This window comes from Colletotrichum gloeosporioides, assembly GCF_011800055.1.
Source record: "Colletotrichum gloeosporioides strain Lc1 chromosome Unknown consensus_60, whole genome shotgun sequence".
NCBI classification, from domain to species: Eukaryota; Fungi; Ascomycota; class Sordariomycetes; order Glomerellales; family Glomerellaceae; genus Colletotrichum; species Colletotrichum gloeosporioides.
This window is the reverse complement of record NW_025544705.1, coordinates 238,604-254,814: the sequence shown is the minus strand read 5'-3', so window position 1 is coordinate 254,814 and position 16,211 is coordinate 238,604. Positions and strand designations below refer to the sequence as shown.

Here is a 16,211-nt window from a genome sequence, read left to right as displayed (position 1 = left end):
GTTTACCCATGAACCCTTCGGATTGCACTTCTCGGGACTAGTTTGCCGCTCGTGATATTGTTTCATCTGCCGGCTTCTCCGGACTTGGCCATGGTAGCTCTTTTCCATGGCAGGAACAAAATACAGCATTATTGATGAGCTGAATGCTTTGTTTCTTTACGAGGCAATTCAGAACTCGTCGATATCCAAACTCGTCAACGTTGCCAAGACGATGATGGGTCCCGAGTTGAGACTGCCGGGGACAACCCTCCGAACATACTTTGCTTTCGGAAAGGGCCTACACCATCTTCCATTACCAGACAAGCCGTTCGGACGTTTAGAAGTTTTCACCCCCTGTAGTTCTCATAACTCAACCTAGATAACAGTTGCAACTGACAACGATGATCGCATGAATCAGTGGGAGGCTTAAAGGTCCATAGCTTGTGTCTAGCAGATGTGTACGTGTCGCAATGGCTTGGGTCAAGCTTGTGGTTATGCAATCCCCGCCCCTTCTCAAGATTGATTTACTTTTATTTTCTCGTTGTCTTCGGGTTGACGTCTGGCGTGGTGGTTGCCCCTTCAGCAAGGCAATGAGCGAGAGACGAACATGGTCAAGTGCAGAATGGCTGTGTTACCACGTCACAACATGGGCGCAGCTTCATGTAAGAATAAGCCGAAAGATTATACACACCGCACGCTGTCGTCAAATTAAGCGTCTTAGTAGATACAATATTCTAGAAATGAAGCAAGACAGCTTAGTGATACCACAATCTCGATCACCGAACCCAGTGACTCAGCGCCAATGTGACGATATGCTACCCCAGTCCCGATGAGCAATATCGCCGCTGCCAAGAAATTGATGTGCGTAGCAACGAAATCGTGCTCGAGATCACGCAGCAATTCCTCCGGCGACCGGTGATGCCACCAAGTTGCTTGCCAAGCTGGCCAGAGCTCGCTTCTGGCATGAACGGCCGGTCAATCCTCGTGAATTTTGCATCAACCACAGTAGTTTGAAGCCAGGAGGCGTTGGGGGCGTTCCTCAGAAAAAGGAATGGGGCCCCTGGCCCGGGTAGCAGCGGAGGTGCGAATCGACCAGGGCAAGCTGGGCAGCATGTTCATAATTCTCCGAAGAGAGAATATCAGATGGAGTTCGCTTTCAAACTCTACGACAGCCTGATTTTGATCTTACGCGGACATCCTTCACATCAATTGCAGCCTCAAAAATGGGTGGGCGGCGGTGCCTCCTGATGGTCAGTGGAAGTCGTCCGCGCACACCACGCAGATCTCATTGGCTCCGGCCACTGCCAACATTGCCCTTTCCGGGGTGCCGACCGCATAATAGACTTCGAGAGAAAGTTTCCTGCTTATGCTTGACTGTGGCACTTGGGGAAACGAACTGTTGGAGATGGAGGTACGGAAGCGATGTGAGGGTGCAGTCCTTACTGGAGACATGGGTAGCAAAACTCACGAGGGTCAAGGAGGGGTGCTTCGGAAACTACTCAACTTGCAGAACACCGAAGAGATATATAAGGAGCACAAATCCGCTGGCTAATTGCTTTTGGAATCTCCTCATCACACTCAACATTCTTCATCACGTCTTCTATTCAACCTACAATCTATACATCAAGCGCCTTTCAAGGTTAGCTTTCAGCTCTCAAAAACATCAGAGATACCCCTAGTTTTCACTGCTCATTCACCGAGTCCAACATTCAAAATGCATTTCAGCAAGTCTCTCATCATCATGGTGGCTGCCACCCTCGGCGCTAACGGTGCTCCCTTTGGCGAGCAAAAGTGAGTATCCCAAGCTGAAAGCTTACAACGGACCTTTAATACCATACTAACTATTGCCCCAAGTGGTCTGACCCAGTCCAACGCCCTGACGGCCAGACAGGCTCCCGTTGCTCCTGCCGTTGCTCCTCCCATGCCCATGGCTGAGAACAAGGACAAGGGTGACAAGAAGGACGGCGAGAAGAAGGAGGGCAAGGACCGTGATGGTGACCGCGATGGCGACCGCAATGGTGATCGCAACGGAGATCGCGATGGTGACCGAGGCCGCGGAGGACGTGACGGCGATCGCGACGGCGACCGTGACCGCGACTGCCGTGATGGCATCGAGGGTCGCACCCGCAACGGCGAACGTTGCTGTGTCCGCACCGACGACCGCGGTAACAGCAACAACGGCGACCGCAACGGAGACAGGGAGTGCATTCTTGACGGTGGCCGCGGCGGCGGTCGTGGCGGCAACGGTGACCGTGATGGCGACCGAGGCCGTGGAGGCCGTGGCGGTGACCGCGACGGCGACAGACGCCCTCCCCCTCCCGCCGGCCCGGCTTTCCCTGCTCCCTTCCCCGTTCCCGGCCAGGGTGGCGCTCCCGGCTTTGGCGCTCCTCCCCCTCCCGGCTTCGGCGACCGTGATGGTACTCAGAAGACTGCTTAAGCTCTCTGCTTAAGTAGCAGCATCTCAGCAAATCCCCGAGTTGGATTTGATGGCCTCTGGTAATGGAAAGATTGGAATTTGAGACACCCCAGTTCGTTATGTTTTGTGGAGGATATCAGTAGTAGTAATCTGAGGTAGCTGAGTATACGAGTAATGCAGTACTGTTCAACTTTCTTTGAAATTAGTCCTGTTCTTGAATTGGTGGGAGTCGTTTGTGTCTGTCAAAGGAACGGTTTGGTCTTATTGACAATGCTTCGCTTACTTTAAGCCACCAGTCGCACAATGCGGGGCTTTTTATAGGCACGCGACCGGCTTGACTGCTTTAAGCAAGTGCTGCGCCTGGATATCTGGATGTGGAATTGAAAGACACTAAAAAAGAGGCCTGGCAACGTTTGGTACGTGCTAAACTCAAACCCTTCAATAAAGATATTGTACATCACAGTGTACACGATTGCTAGCGGGGCTTAACATGGTGCGGGCATCTCATAGATGAGTGTTGGACAAGATCTTGATCGTAGGGCTTACTTGGGAGATGTTTTGACGTTGATTATGCATGACTCGTGTCCCTTCACAGCGGCGTAAATTTGTCGGGGCACATTATGATATCCGCCGTCGACTTTTGGTTCGGCATGGCCCGATTCAGCGTTGCAGCCTGCTGCTCCAAGTCCACGGGCACTATCATCTGAGAACGAGTCGTCGAAATTCTCCGGATGCTTGATCGCCGCGGATCCCGCGCCGCGGACTCCGCGGCTAGAGGGCAGGGGGCTTCACCAGAAGACTGTCCAGGATCACGCAATAACTCTTGTGATGGCCTTGAAAGGACGCTCTGGGTCAAAGCCGAAAACGGGTCTCTTGATTGAGTACGCCATCATCTCCTGGGAGGTTCTCCTTCGACCACTCGGCGGCTCTGTCTACATCTGGGCTCGGCGGGAGCTTTTGTATCATATTAACGCTAGAGTCCACGAGCGGCTCTGAAGTGATGACTTTTGAGCTGAGTCAGTTTTGAGGGTCGATATAATCTTACCAAACTTTTGTCCTCTCCTGTGACATGGAGTTGGGGAGACAGACTGAGGGGCAGACATCGGTAATACCGATACCTATGCCACCCATCTCAGCCTTTGGCTCTCCAAACGACAGAAAGTCACTTATAAATACCCTGTTCATTCTCGGGCCGGGCTCGGTTTTCAGTCCTTCTAGGTTCATCCGATCTCCAAACTAGATTTCAAGCCAGATACTGTATCAGAGCTCCATATCACGTGTTCTTGCTAGTGTGTCGGTTAGTTCATACTCGCGTAAATGATAGCAAACTAATTCTTCAAAGTGTCCCTTAACGTCATTGACTTATCAACATGAAGGTTTCATTCGTTATTTCAATACTCTCAGTCGGTTTGGCCGTCCAAGCCTGCGACCACTACAAGATTTGCACCTGCACGAACGAAGACGGCAGTAGAAATGACGACTTGACTGGTAAAATTTGCGACACCGGCCAATATAACCGCATTTACGAAAAGGGTTATCTAGAATGCAAGCACTATAAGAGTGAATTCTTGGGGTATGAAGCTTTCGATAACTGTAAATTTCGGAAGGCTTGCGAGGCTGTGGGTGGCACGGGTGATTCGAGCTGCAGAGCTAAGGTCGGCATCTTCAAGGCTTAAGCGATCGAGTATTCAAAATCTGTAAGATTTCAGGTGGTCATGTTGTCAGTATATCGCAGAGAAGTTCTTGGTTCATGTAGACATAGATTTGGTTATGAGACAGGCAGGTGTTCTGAGCATGGTTCTGAACAGGACATGATTTCAGGTGTATGAAGGCGATTGTACATGTAGTCTCTTACGTAGTGAACGAGAGACCAACTAAAACGAAGACTGAATTCAGATCGGGCAAGTTTTTGCGCTGCTTGTAATGTGCATCCGGGGTTTAAAAAGAAAAACAATAAAAAGCAAGACATACAACACCGGGCATTCGCCGGTCGTCACCGACCCGACTACTACTCCAGCCCTCNAGATCGGTAAAAGAACATACAACACCGGGCATTCGCCGGTCGTCACCGACCCGACTACTACGCCAGCCCTCATTGGCTTATCTATGGGAGAGCGGACGGGATCCCGAGTTTTCCAATGGGTATGGTCGTATGTGATGTCCAGTGGTAGTAGAGCTCTCTATATACCGCGGCAATCCGCTTGCGAAGCGTGCCTCGCGTGGTGATGGCTGCGGAAACGGACCTCTCAACTATCCTCAAAGTAGACTGGGCTTCAACCTATGATTAGAATTCAGAACTTCAGCGCTCTAAGAACTGAAACGCGCAACGTTTTTGGAGCTAAGTCCCATAGTCTAGAAAGTTCAGTTGCAAGTCAGTCAGGAAACAGAAGGGACTTCGGGAGTTAACCATGAAGAGGCTCACATGCTGGGGGTAAAACTTGTGACGAGAGCTTTAAATTAGGTACAGTTCAAACTCTGAAAGCGTTTGGTAGGGAACATCACAGCAATGAGAGTGAGGGGGGCTGGACACAATTGTGCATTCCATGTTCAGAGCCAGCTAGCCACGTACAAGCTGCTCCTGGCGAGAACTGACTTTCAGAATCCGCCGAATCGAGTCTCATGTCTTTTTTCCCGTTTTCCTCTATGCGGTTACGGCACAGGTGGGTTCAATGGGACGATCATGGTACTAGGCAACGACGATGCAGTCAGCTGGGTAGCACAAGAACTGCTTGGCATATAGGGAACACAAGGCTGAGACTGCTAGTAGTGATGGAAACTCAGCATCACATTGGTCTCATTGGTCAGCGAATAAATATATGGGTTCCGACGCTTCTTGGCAGGTTGACGATCTCGGTGTGTTCTGGGTCCAGCCTCACGACTTTAGCGGATGCGACTGGCCCATTTGGCAGTTAGTGAGGGGGCTGACCTTGGCGATAATGAGTGCACCTCTTTTCTACCGGGAATTTTATTGAAGTGCAAACCTCTCGAGTGCTCGGCACTTTGCTGCCAAAATTAAGGGTAAGTACAGGGTGGGATATCCAGGCATCTCAGCGGTAGAATCCGCCTGTATAAACCATTGAGGCCTCTCAACCTAAGACTCTTTTCCTTCTCATCTTCAGAGCTCAGAGTCCACACCAGATAGATCTCTCCTCTTCTCAAGACTCAATCTTTGACAACCCCCTCCTCTTCTTTTTTGTTTCACCAAACACCGATACCAGATACCAAACACTACCTCAGCCACTGTGCGTGCCTCGTCCATCACCATCTCCGGTCTTCTGGGCCTTGGTGCTACAGCTACCAGCTTCACCTCCACCGGCACTCCCGACGGCGGCTTCAGCATCCCCGATGACATCCCTGACGGTGTCTACTCGGTCTCCTACGACGACTCCGGTCTGGCCGTGCACACGGCCATCGAGGATCTAGAGGTTCGTGACATCGGCGCCGTTCCCTCCATCGAGACGCGCGATGGTGCCGGTGGTGCTACGCTTGGCAAGCGTGACTGATACCACGACGTAAGTGACATTTAAAGGGCCCTTCAGAACAATCCAAAACCCCCTCCTCCCAAAATACATCCTAGTTCTGGAGCACACTATGAGAGGGTTGCTCCGTAGAATTTACGCACCTTGGGGTCAAGGAAGAGTAAACGTTGACTTGACGTGGTCGTGAAGTGCGGCGCCCACCAGAACATGGACCACGGCGCCACCGACAGGGCGGTAGACTCACTCAAGTGGGAGGGCGGCGGCGGCAAGGAAATTGGGGTCGGCGAGCGCCTGTACGGCATCGCGAGCGGAGGCGGTCAGCGTGTCGTCGCTTTCTTCTGCCTCTTCTCCCACGGTGGCAACCGACGCAGCTGCTATAGCGACGAGGCCGCCCAGCGTTTCGCCTCCGTCACCAACGTCTGCGGCTGGTACGTCTCAGGCTGGACTGACTGGTGGTCTGGCAGCACTAAGGAGTACACCTACGGCTACCACGTGCTCGGCAACGACAACAATTTCAGGGCATAAAACCATTCGGTCTTTCCAAGTTTCTCTCTTGGCGAAAGAAACGTGTTTACACAATGAGGGTACTTGGAAGCGTGCTCGCTGTGACGTTTCATGGGCTGTTGCTCAGGGTTTACGCTGGATATAGTAGCCGCAGCCTAGATAGGAAGGCAGTATTCTCTGAGTCAGTCACAGGCCCATGGCTATTAAAGGAGGCAACAAGGGGCGATGGGGGCTGAGGCGCGGGCCGTTGACCAACAGGGAGAGCGATACCAACAGTGATAGCCGCAGACGACTAATTGAAGAACAGGACTGTTCTGGGTAGCGAAATGTGGATTGGGCTGCAGAGCTTTTGAATGGTTGCAGCTTCGACACTCTCGAGGTATGGAGGAGAGCGAACAGGTTTGGAAGCCGGGGTGAAATCGCACGACGTGCCCCGCGCCAGTTTGCGTGCTTGAATTCGAATCCACTTCGCAACAATATAATGACATTTGCCTCACACAAGAAAGTAAAGCAATGCAATGACTGCAACAAAAAGTAGTGAAGACGATAGCTGGGGCAACCTGTGAAGACAGGATAAGCCCTGGCGCGGGCAGCCAAACAACCAATCCGGAGGCCAACGTTTCGAATACACCGGGGCGGGTCCATGCACTGCAGTGGCTGGCACCTCGGTGACTCGGTGAGCTCACCGCGATTTTTCCAATTTGTACCCCGCCATCGCAACCCCGCCATCCATCGTCCGCACTCTGTCACACCACCACCCCTCCAAACGAAAACTTTTCCCACGCCCCCAGCCAGCGGCCATGGCAGACCTCGCAGCGCCGCCCGTTCTCTCGACGCCCGCCGAGCACACCTTCGAGGACCCGACGCCGACCCCCGAGCCCCCGCCCTTCGCGTCCCGCAGCGACGATGACCTCTTCGCCATCTACGAGATCGAGCGCACCGCGCGCGAAATCACAGAGAAGGGCTGGACCCGCGTCGGCCTGCAGTTCCCCGACGCCATGCTCTGCGACGCGACGTGGGTCGCCGAGGCGCTGACCAAGGCCCTCGGCACACCCGACACCCACAAGGTCTACGTCCTCGCCGACACGTCCTACAGCGCCTGCTGCGTCGACGAGATCGCCGCCGAGCACGTCGACGCGCAGGTCGTCGTGCACTACGGCCGCTCGTGTCTGTCGCCGACCTCGAGGCTGCCCGTCATCTACGTCTTCACGCGCCACGCCCTCGACATCGACCAGGCCGCCGCGGCCTTTGCAAAGGAGTTCCCCGACAAGGACAAGAAGGTCATCATCGTCGCCGACGTCACGTACCAAGACCACGTCTCCCCGCTCTTCGCCAGGCTACAGGAGTCAGGCTACGCGAACCTCCTGCACACCCAAGTCGTCCACAACCCGGCCGGCACGATCCCGAACCGCAGAATCGTCGGCGCCTCCGCCGACGAGACCCCCGAAGCCGACCTCGCGCAGTACTCCCTCTTCCACATCTCGACGCCGCCGCCGGCGCTCCTCCTCGCGCTGCAGACCCGCATGGCCTCCCTCCACGTCCTCTCCACGGCGAACCTCTCCACAGACGACCCGACGCGGGTGACGAACGCGCTGCTGCGCCGCCGCTTCGCGCGCGTGCTGACGCTGGCGACGGCCGGCGTGGTCGGCATCCTCGTCAACACGCTCTCCGTGTCCAACTACCTCCCCAGCATCGACCTCCTGCGGCGGCGCATCTCGGAGGCCGGGAAGAAGAGCTACACCATCGTGGTGGGCAAGCTGAACGCCGCCAAGCTGGCCAACTTCGCCGAGGTGGACGGGTGGGTCGTCGTGGGGTGCTGGGAGAGCGGGCTGGTGGAGGAGGACGCGGGCTTCTTCAAGCCCGTCATCACGCCCTTCGAGCTCGAGGTCGCGCTCAAGCCCGAGAGCGAGCGGGTATGGGGCGTCGAGTGGTGGGGCGGGATCGAGAAGCTGGACCACGACGCGGCCAAGCCCGAGGAGGAGGACGACCGCTCCGAGGACGAGTCGGCGCCGCCGGAGTACGACCTGCGCACGGGCAAGCTGGTGAGCAGCCGGCCGATGCGGATGCCGGTGCGGTCTGCCAACGAGACGGCCAAGACGAACGGGGAGAGCCTCGCGAAGCCGGGGGCGCAGTCGGCGCTGGTGAAGCGGGAGGTGGGCGAGGTGGCCACGATCAACGGCGTGCTGAGTCCTGGCGCCGAGTACCTGCGGTCGCAAAGGACGTGGCAGGGTCTGGGGACAGACTACGACGAGGAGGCCAGCACGCTCGTCGAGGAGGGTAGAAGTGGTGTTGCGCGTGGGTACACGGTTGGCGAGGACGCCGGCAGGTCGTAGATGTGTGTATACCTTTGACGGGTTTCTATTTTTTTCAAAAGTTCAACCAAAATGGCGAGGGAACACATGGGGTCACATGGAAAGGGGGCGGCGGGATACCAATTCATTCATGATCATGTCCATTCTCTTCTTCTTCATTGTCTGGTCGGGAAATTCATTCTGTGTACATGAGAGAGAAGACGCTCGATCGGTCCAGCCAGACCGATGCATCGTCATCGAGGATAGGGAAAATATTAAGACAATGGTGCAAAAATGAGACGGGGAAGAGAAGGATTGACTCAAGGTCGTCGATTCGTCATCATGAATAGATCCTCCACCAAATAAATACGCCAGGCTGTTGCTACCTTCAGCAACAAACTTTGAAACTCTTCTCTCACACAAGTTCCCCCCATACATCTTAATCGTGTCATTTCCATGGTATAGTATAAAATCTCATCACACATTTTTCTCTCATTCTATAGGTTTGCGCATGTCGCATGCGCTTCGTCGGACCCGCGTTGTCATCTTAGACATAAACGCGGCGGGAGTGGGAGCTGCGACGGCTGTGGTGGCTGTGGCTGCGGTGACGGCGGTGGTGGCCGCGGTGGTAGTACTTGCGGTCGTAGCTCTTTGACAGGTGGTCGCCGTGCATCCAGGCGAGGGCGGCGGTGAAGAAGAAGAGGATGCAGTTGATGATGCCAAAGACCCAGGAGGCCTTGAGCATGGCGCAGGGCTTGTTGGTGATGAAGCTCAGGCGGGGACCGGAGATGGAGAAGAGGCCGGGGAAGTTTGCGGTCCACTGGCCGTTGCGGGACAGGTCGGTGCAGTCGACCCAGTTGATGCCCCTCAGGTACCAGACGGCGGCGATGAAGGCGCCGACGAAGCCGAGGTCGATGACGGCGACGAAGAGGGCGTTTGCGCTGCTGCGGTGGTAGCTGAAGAGGGTGAAGATGGCCCAGGCGAGGGCGAGGACGGAGACGATGAAGAGGACGAGGATGGAGTTGGGGACGATGACGTTGGCCTTGACGAAGCCGTCGACGAACCAGGCGAGCATGCCCATGGTGGGGATCTGTTTGGCGGCGTGTTAGAATTTTTTTTTGTTCCCGGTTTCCTTCTCAATTCATTGTGGGCGCAAATTGTCGCAATGATTGAATTTGGTGGTGAGGTGAGAGACTAAGGGTGTGAGTGAGGCGCTTACCAAGGTGATGATCTGCAGGAATCGCGTTCCCGCGAAAGCCATTGCAAACAACATGATGGGCGAATTGTGCCTCGAGGGCGCGCTAAATGTCAAAAAGTTGCGACGCGTTGGCGAGGAAGGGATGCGCTTCGGATGCGCTTGCGACGAGTAGTGCGGCCGATGAGGGCGGACAATGCTTAGTTGGAGACTGGGAAAGTCCGGCGAGAGGGCGCGGGGAGCTGTCGCCGGGGATGGACGCTGCTGTCTGACACGGAGCAGAGTGAGACAGACGGTCGGGAGGAAGGGTGAGGGACGGGAAGGTAGAAGAAGAAGCAGAACCTCTAGAAGGGCTTCGGACGAAGGAGGGTGGTTGGGATGGGGGTGGTTAAGTAGTTTGGGCCAGGTACGGATTGGATGCCGGCGCCGCAGCAGCAGATTCGAGGTGCGTCAACGAGGCGGTGGTCTCTTTGGCGTGTGTCGGGTGTGAGAGAGCAAAGCCAATGTGTCAATGTTAGCGGATGCAGGTCAAGGTGGTGGAGGACTGGTTGGACTGGACGGGGGGTCAGCAAGTCATGACAAGCAAGGACGGGCAGCAAATAGAAGAGAGTCGCAGTTGCGTGGTGGTGGAAGCGGGCAGCAAAGCAGGGCAAGGTGGAATTGGGGGTGGTTGGGCTGGATCACAGTGGTCAAGGTCATGGATGGTGAAGCGAAGCGAAAAAGATACAGAGTCGCATTGGAGGCTGTTCTGGCTGGCTGCAAGTGCACAATGCACCGGTCTGCAAGATGCGACCCTGGAGATGGTGGCACCGTCGAAAGAGACTGCAGAGGCGGGAAAAGGAAGCAGCAAAAAAGAGGGGGCAGGGATGGTTCCCAGTTTTTCTGCTCGCGGGCTGGGTTCGACAGGGCTGCCTGGCTTGCTGCTGACTGACGAAGTCGACGACGACGACGACGACGACCGATGAAGTCGCATGGGACGGGCAGCGAACAGCGGCAAGGCAAGGTAAGGCGGCCTGATGTGTGTCTGTCTTTGTTTCTGTCTGTGTTGGTGTTGACGGTTAATCGACTCTACTTGGCCACAGCATCACAGCGGTGTTTGCGCATTGCGAGAGACAGAAAACGAGAAACGGAGAGAAACATGGCGCAGCTCGGTGCAGCAGTTCCTTGGGCTGAGAAAGTAAAGGCGAGCACGGCCTTCGGGTCAAGGATTGACGGCTGCCATCAACAGCACCCACGGAGCTTTTGCTCTTTCGCAAACCGCCGTCAAACAGTGACACAGACAGGTCCTTCCCTGCGTCGGTTGCTATGACGTCGAGGATCGGCAGTCGTTGCTTCCTTTTTCGGTCCCCCCATCCAACAGCAACAGCAAGAGCAACAGCCACAGCACACCACAGCACAATGAGAAGGAAGGAACACCACCACCACCCACCACTTTCCGAAGATGCATCCCATTTCCCATTTCCCAGGGCAGCTTAGCTCAGCAGCACCTCCAGGTGCCAGGTCCGAGGCCACCACCTCGTTTCTGCAGCCAAACTGCATCCCTCTGTCTGTACGCCGTCGTCATCCAGCATGGCAATGGCAGATCAGGGCTTGCACCTGGGAGAGATGCGCTCATCGTCTGTCCATCGGCCCTGTCAATCCGGGAGAGCAGCCCCCGTTCTGCCCAACGGCATCTTGCCAATTCACACAACCCATGTCATCCCCGTCCATGGCAGATACGTACTCGACACCGTTGACGGTCTAGAATCGTCTCGAGAACAAAGAAACACAGCGACCGACATTCATCTCCGTCTCTCTCGCTCCGTCTCCCGTTTCATTTCAGGGTCTTCCCAGACTGACCACCACTAAGGCGCACTACTGCCACCAAGGCTACCAACCTAGGCTACCAAGTAGTCTACCGCCCTGGTTTCCCGGCCAGCAGTGACAACACACCATTTGACACAGGTGCTTACAAGACGAACCAGCCAATAGCAAGAGCAACCCCCACTCCACCCTTCGAGAAACCACCAGCGACAGCGGACAATGAGACGCACCATGACCAAGCCCATCGCTGTGAATGCGCATTCTCTCTCACCTTCTCGTCCCTGTCCTGTCCTGCAAACCTAGCCTTGGGTCTCGTCCACCTTACGCGGCACAGACTCCCGCTCGAAACAAACACTCCCGTCCTCCTCCCTCACCGCCGGTGAAACCACAAAAAAAAAAAACACGATGAGAAAGAATAGCGGGGACCCGATGAGGTGGCTGGGCTGGGACCGGACACCACTCCACTGACTCGTTCGACTCTGTCCACTGATTCTGTGTCTCGCCCAAGCACCCAAGCAAGGCACCTCTTGCAGAAAACCCACCCGGCCGTCGACGGCTCTGGACCCGTCCGCCGCATCTCCACACCGCCGACCGCCGCCGTCTTCAAACTGGGCGTTCCCAATGTTACGGCCCAACGCGGTCCCACGTGGGGTTGATGCCATGCGATGCACCACCGCGATCCCGCCTCTAGCTCCGTTTCCTCCTTGTCCGCCGCCCATTGATGCCTCACCGACACACTACCGATACTGTGTACACCCCATCAAGAAGTCCTGTCCCGGCCCGTCGCCAGCCGTCGTGTCCTTCCCATACGTTCTCAGGCCCGGAGTTTGTCCACGTCAGCAACAAATGCATCCTCGGCTCCCAACGCCGCCCATCCCTAGCATCGGCCATCAAAAGTCTCATGCGGTGATCTGTCAATCAGCCCAGAGATGCACACGCATGATGTGAGATGCGAAAGTGATCCGTCACCTCGCTCCGTCTGCGGGGCACAATCAATCGCAGCACCCCCATCGGGCATTAATTAGCTCTAACGAGCAACACTGCACTAATTACACAAAACACCACCAGGGACCTGCAATCGCCGGGTATCACTCTAGTAAATACAGCTACATCCAACTTTTGGGGTCTATCGTGACATGAGCCTCGTAAGTGAAATGGTAATAAATCGAGGAACCCTTGTATCCGTCGTTCGTCTCATATCCCGCTTGCCCAGATTCCGTCCAAAACATCCTCCTTTTAGATCCCCTTAGACGTACATGGTTCTGTCATCCCGTCGTACCTGGCTGGCTCATCCCACATGCCTCACTTCACTCGCCTCTTCACGGCTCGTGGTCATCGATTACGTCCAGGTCAAAGTCCCGGATCCGCGGCGACATGCTGTCCGTCTCGACACTCTCCCGCTGCGCCTGTCGGCCATATCCGCCGCTCCTCGAGCTCCTCGACTCTACCATGTCGTCGAGTACAAGGAACCCTCCTGACCCAGTAATGCTACCGGAGAGGGGCAGGTGAGCATGGCTCGAGGTGTTCGACCGTGCATATCCACCGTGAGGAGTGTTCCCATCGTTCGCCGCGCCAAAGTCTCGTCTGCGAACCGGCAGCTCCATGCCCTCGCCACGATCCATGCCGAAGGTGCTGCCACTGCGCAAGCTGCCCGGTCCGCCGCCGAGCGTCTTGGCGTTGTCCCGGGACTGCGCTCGGCGGAGGTTGGCCGCGGGGCGGTGGGAAGCAGGGGTGCGAATGCTGCTGTTTGTATCGCTCTCGCTGACCACACTGTACGAAGAGCTAAAAGGCGGTGCAGAACCTGCCGAGTGGACGGACCGGGCCGCCGGGGTCTGGTATCCGGAGCCCCGCGACGTCGTAGACGGTGGAGCCCGCGTGTAGGCAAAGGGCCGCCCGACACCTTGAATGGGGCTTGTGTTGCCTGAGCCCCCTTCAGAGCTCTCTGCACCGCTGCTGTTCTGGCTGTTCCACGTATTCTGCACAACCCAGCAATGCGACAGCTCATGCGACGCCTCGTCCGGTGTGCTTGATCCCTTCCAAGGCGGCACTCTGGTTCCCTTTAGGCGCGGGGACAGGTGGTAAGGGACGTCGTCTCGGTACCGAACATTGGGGGCGTCCACCGAGACACTAGCCAGGGTTTGGAGGATGCCGTAAATCAACACCCAACGGCCCCGTCTGGCTACTGCAGGGTCCACCTCGGTGATGCTGTCGCTCTTTTCAAACTTGACAAATGCGTCGATGAGGTCGGATTGTGTAAAGTCCGATCCCAGAATGTAAATGTTGGTCGCCTCCGTGTACGCCAACTGCACTCGTCGTTCCAACGCACCGCCTCTATTGTTTGTGGGGACGTTCTTCTTCTTGAACATTGATGAGTCCTTGGGGCTGGGAGCCGGAGTGATTGACTCCGGGACCAGAGGGTACGGGTGCGGGATGTGCGGGAAGCGCAGCTTGTTGTCGTATTCAACGAGCATGTCCGTCATGGGAATGTCAATGTCGGCATCGAATCCCTTGTCCTTGTCGCTCTGCATCATCCACTTTCGCCCCGAGCGAGCCTCGGACATGTCCCACGTAATGTCACGGTTGACGAGGTAGTCATAGAGGGCACCAAAGTCCTTCTGGAGCAACTGTGCGACACTCCTTGTGAGCCACATGTCCTCCCCTTCCGAGTCCGGTAGACCTGCTGTCGGTGCTGGCGGCCAGCATCCGTGGACTCGTGAGTAGTGGTTGAGGAAGAACTTTTGCAAGCGGTCAGCTGCTGCCTTGGACGGGCCATTGATACCCGCTGGCCACATGTCGCCGTATTGAAATTCTGCAAGACGCTCTTCGGCCGCTTGTACTCGCAGTTGTGTCTCGAGGCAAGCACGCTCAAGTAGCGCCCTGGTAATGGGCGTGAGCTCCTTGAAATCAGCGCATTGCTCCAGCTGGCTGTACATGCCAGCACAGTGCAGGAAGCTCTCCCGCCAGCCCTCCTCCCACCTCACAGCCTGGCCTTCAGACCACGCCAGCAAACTCACTGCCGTTTCTGGGTCGTTGCGAACATCGTCAATGCCTCGAGCGGACAGGTAGTTGAGAATCATGCCGACATTGTCCGAGTCTGATGGTAGGTACGCGTCGAGTCGCATGTGAAGATCCGACAGGGCCTGGTACAAGGACAACCCGACGAGCGATGCATGGTAAAGCAGAGCAAACACATTCCTTGTGGTAATCTGGCTTCGGACCTGCTCCACCTTGGTCATGTTTGCCGGCGTTGGGAAGTACATCTCGTAGGAGATCTGGCCGTCGGCCTCTCCGAGATCTTCGGAGATTGGTGGTGTCGGCTGACCACGACCCATGTGTGGCCGCAGCATGGGAGGTGCTCCTTGAGGTGATGGCGGCATGTAAATGTCCTCCTCCGTGGTGCCTTCGCGAAGGAGCGTGATGAGATACCTCGACTCAGTTGCCTCAATGATGTGGGACGACAGCCTGAAAGAAGGGTTCGGCCTGGGGTTTTGTCCCTTGTGCCCGAAGAAGACCAAGACATCTCCATTGGGGTCCCAGAGCTCGGGGTCTTTGCGAAGTTTGTTCCATCTTTGGATCGGTCTCCCGGCACCAATCCATCGCTTGATGGGGAGCGTGGTCGGCACGGGTGGCAGTTTCGAGGCTGGCGGTGGTGACATGGGCAGGTCCATTTCCTGATATCGCATCTGCTGTTGTTGTTGTTGCTGCTGCTGCTGCTGCTGCTGCTGTTGTTGTTGTATGTGCATTTGCAGCTGAATCTGTTGCATGGTGTCCATGTTGAACTGCTCATACGTGTACTCGGGCTCGGTGGGTGAAAGGGGTGCAGAGCCGTGGTGTTGTCCTGGCCTCACGGTGGCGACAGACTCGGGACGGAATTCAGGCTCCTTGTTCTTGCGCTTGAAGGTGAAGGTGTTGGCAAGCCCTCGCCTCACATCCTCACTTTTCTTGTCCAACCTGCTCCTCAGGCCAGACTTCTCGATGCCGGAGACGTCCTCCGTCTTGATGGTGGGTCTCCTCGCCCTTGCGTAGGCAAAGTCGTCCAAGGGGCCGGAAGCTCCGTCTCGGCGGCCACCTTCGCTGCTCCCACTGCCGCTGCCGATGCTGGGGGTGCCGACCTTGACATCGCGGGGCGGCTCCGAGAACTTGAGGAAGCGGGCGTTGGTGGTTCCGATGCCGGTGCCAACGGGCAGTGAAGCGCCGGTCTGGGGCAGAGGAAAGTCAGGGATGGCATAGTCGTTCGGGTCTACTCCTACTCCTCCGGGGCCGAGATTCGCGGCTGCTCTCGCCTTGTCCTTCTCGGTCTGGGTGATCTTCTTGCGCACATAGGCGCTCCGGCCGGACATATTGGCGGCGGCGGGGGAAAAGCAGGGCGATGAAGCTCACGGAGAGCAGTCAGGCAGAGTACCTTGGCCGACTGGGGCGGCGGGGGGCCCCGGTGTCTGGGGTCCAAGCCGTAAGAGCAGCCAGACACACGTGTGAGATGAGGAGGTGAAGTCTGACGGCCGATGACGGAAACGACAATGGCGACCTATGGCCTATCCTATGGC

At 56.2% G+C, this 16,211-nt stretch overlaps 6 protein-coding genes across 6 annotated transcripts; 4 read left to right on the top strand and 2 right to left on the bottom strand.

Moving 5' to 3' along the window:
- Positions 1-1,693: 1,693 nt before the first annotated feature.
- Positions 1,694-2,416, top strand: GCG54_00013950 (uncharacterized protein; the record flags this gene model as incomplete). The annotated part of the gene is made up of 2 exons (XM_045413796.1): positions 1,694-1,770; positions 1,834-2,416. 2 exons carry the CDS (start codon positions 1,694-1,696, stop codon positions 2,414-2,416), a joined length of 660 nt encoding a protein of 219 aa, XP_045261875.1.
- A 1,349-nt stretch (positions 2,417-3,765) lies between these two features.
- On the top strand, positions 3,766-5,898 carry GCG54_00013949 (uncharacterized protein; the record flags this gene model as incomplete). Its single annotated transcript, XM_045413795.1, has 2 exons — positions 3,766-3,883; positions 5,633-5,898. 2 exons carry the CDS (start codon positions 3,766-3,768, stop codon positions 5,896-5,898), a joined length of 384 nt encoding a protein of 127 aa, XP_045261874.1.
- Positions 5,899-6,081: 183 nt separating this feature from the next.
- GCG54_00013948 (uncharacterized protein) lies at positions 6,082-6,399 on the top strand (the record flags this gene model as incomplete). Its single annotated transcript, XM_045413794.1, has 1 exon — positions 6,082-6,399. The coding sequence occupies one exon, from the start codon at positions 6,082-6,084 to the stop codon at positions 6,397-6,399; it is 318 nt and encodes a 105-aa protein (XP_045261873.1).
- A 779-nt stretch (positions 6,400-7,178) lies between these two features.
- On the top strand, positions 7,179-8,711 carry GCG54_00013947 (2-(3-amino-3-carboxypropyl)histidine synthase subunit 2; the record flags this gene model as incomplete). Its single annotated transcript, XM_045413793.1, has 1 exon — positions 7,179-8,711. One exon carries the CDS (start codon positions 7,179-7,181, stop codon positions 8,709-8,711), a length of 1,533 nt encoding a protein of 510 aa, XP_045261872.1.
- Positions 8,712-9,216: 505 nt separating this feature from the next.
- GCG54_00013946 (uncharacterized protein) lies at positions 9,217-9,942 on the bottom strand (the record flags this gene model as incomplete). The annotated part of the gene is made up of 2 exons (XM_045413792.1): positions 9,217-9,759; positions 9,889-9,942. 2 exons carry the CDS (start codon positions 9,940-9,942, stop codon positions 9,217-9,219), a joined length of 597 nt encoding a protein of 198 aa, XP_045261871.1.
- Positions 9,943-12,986: 3,044 nt separating this feature from the next.
- On the bottom strand, positions 12,987-16,007 carry GCG54_00013945 (uncharacterized protein; the record flags this gene model as incomplete). The annotated part of the gene is made up of 1 exon (XM_045413791.1): positions 12,987-16,007. The coding sequence occupies one exon, from the start codon at positions 16,005-16,007 to the stop codon at positions 12,987-12,989; it is 3,021 nt and encodes a 1,006-aa protein (XP_045261870.1).
- Between the last annotated feature and the right edge of the window lie 204 nt (positions 16,008-16,211).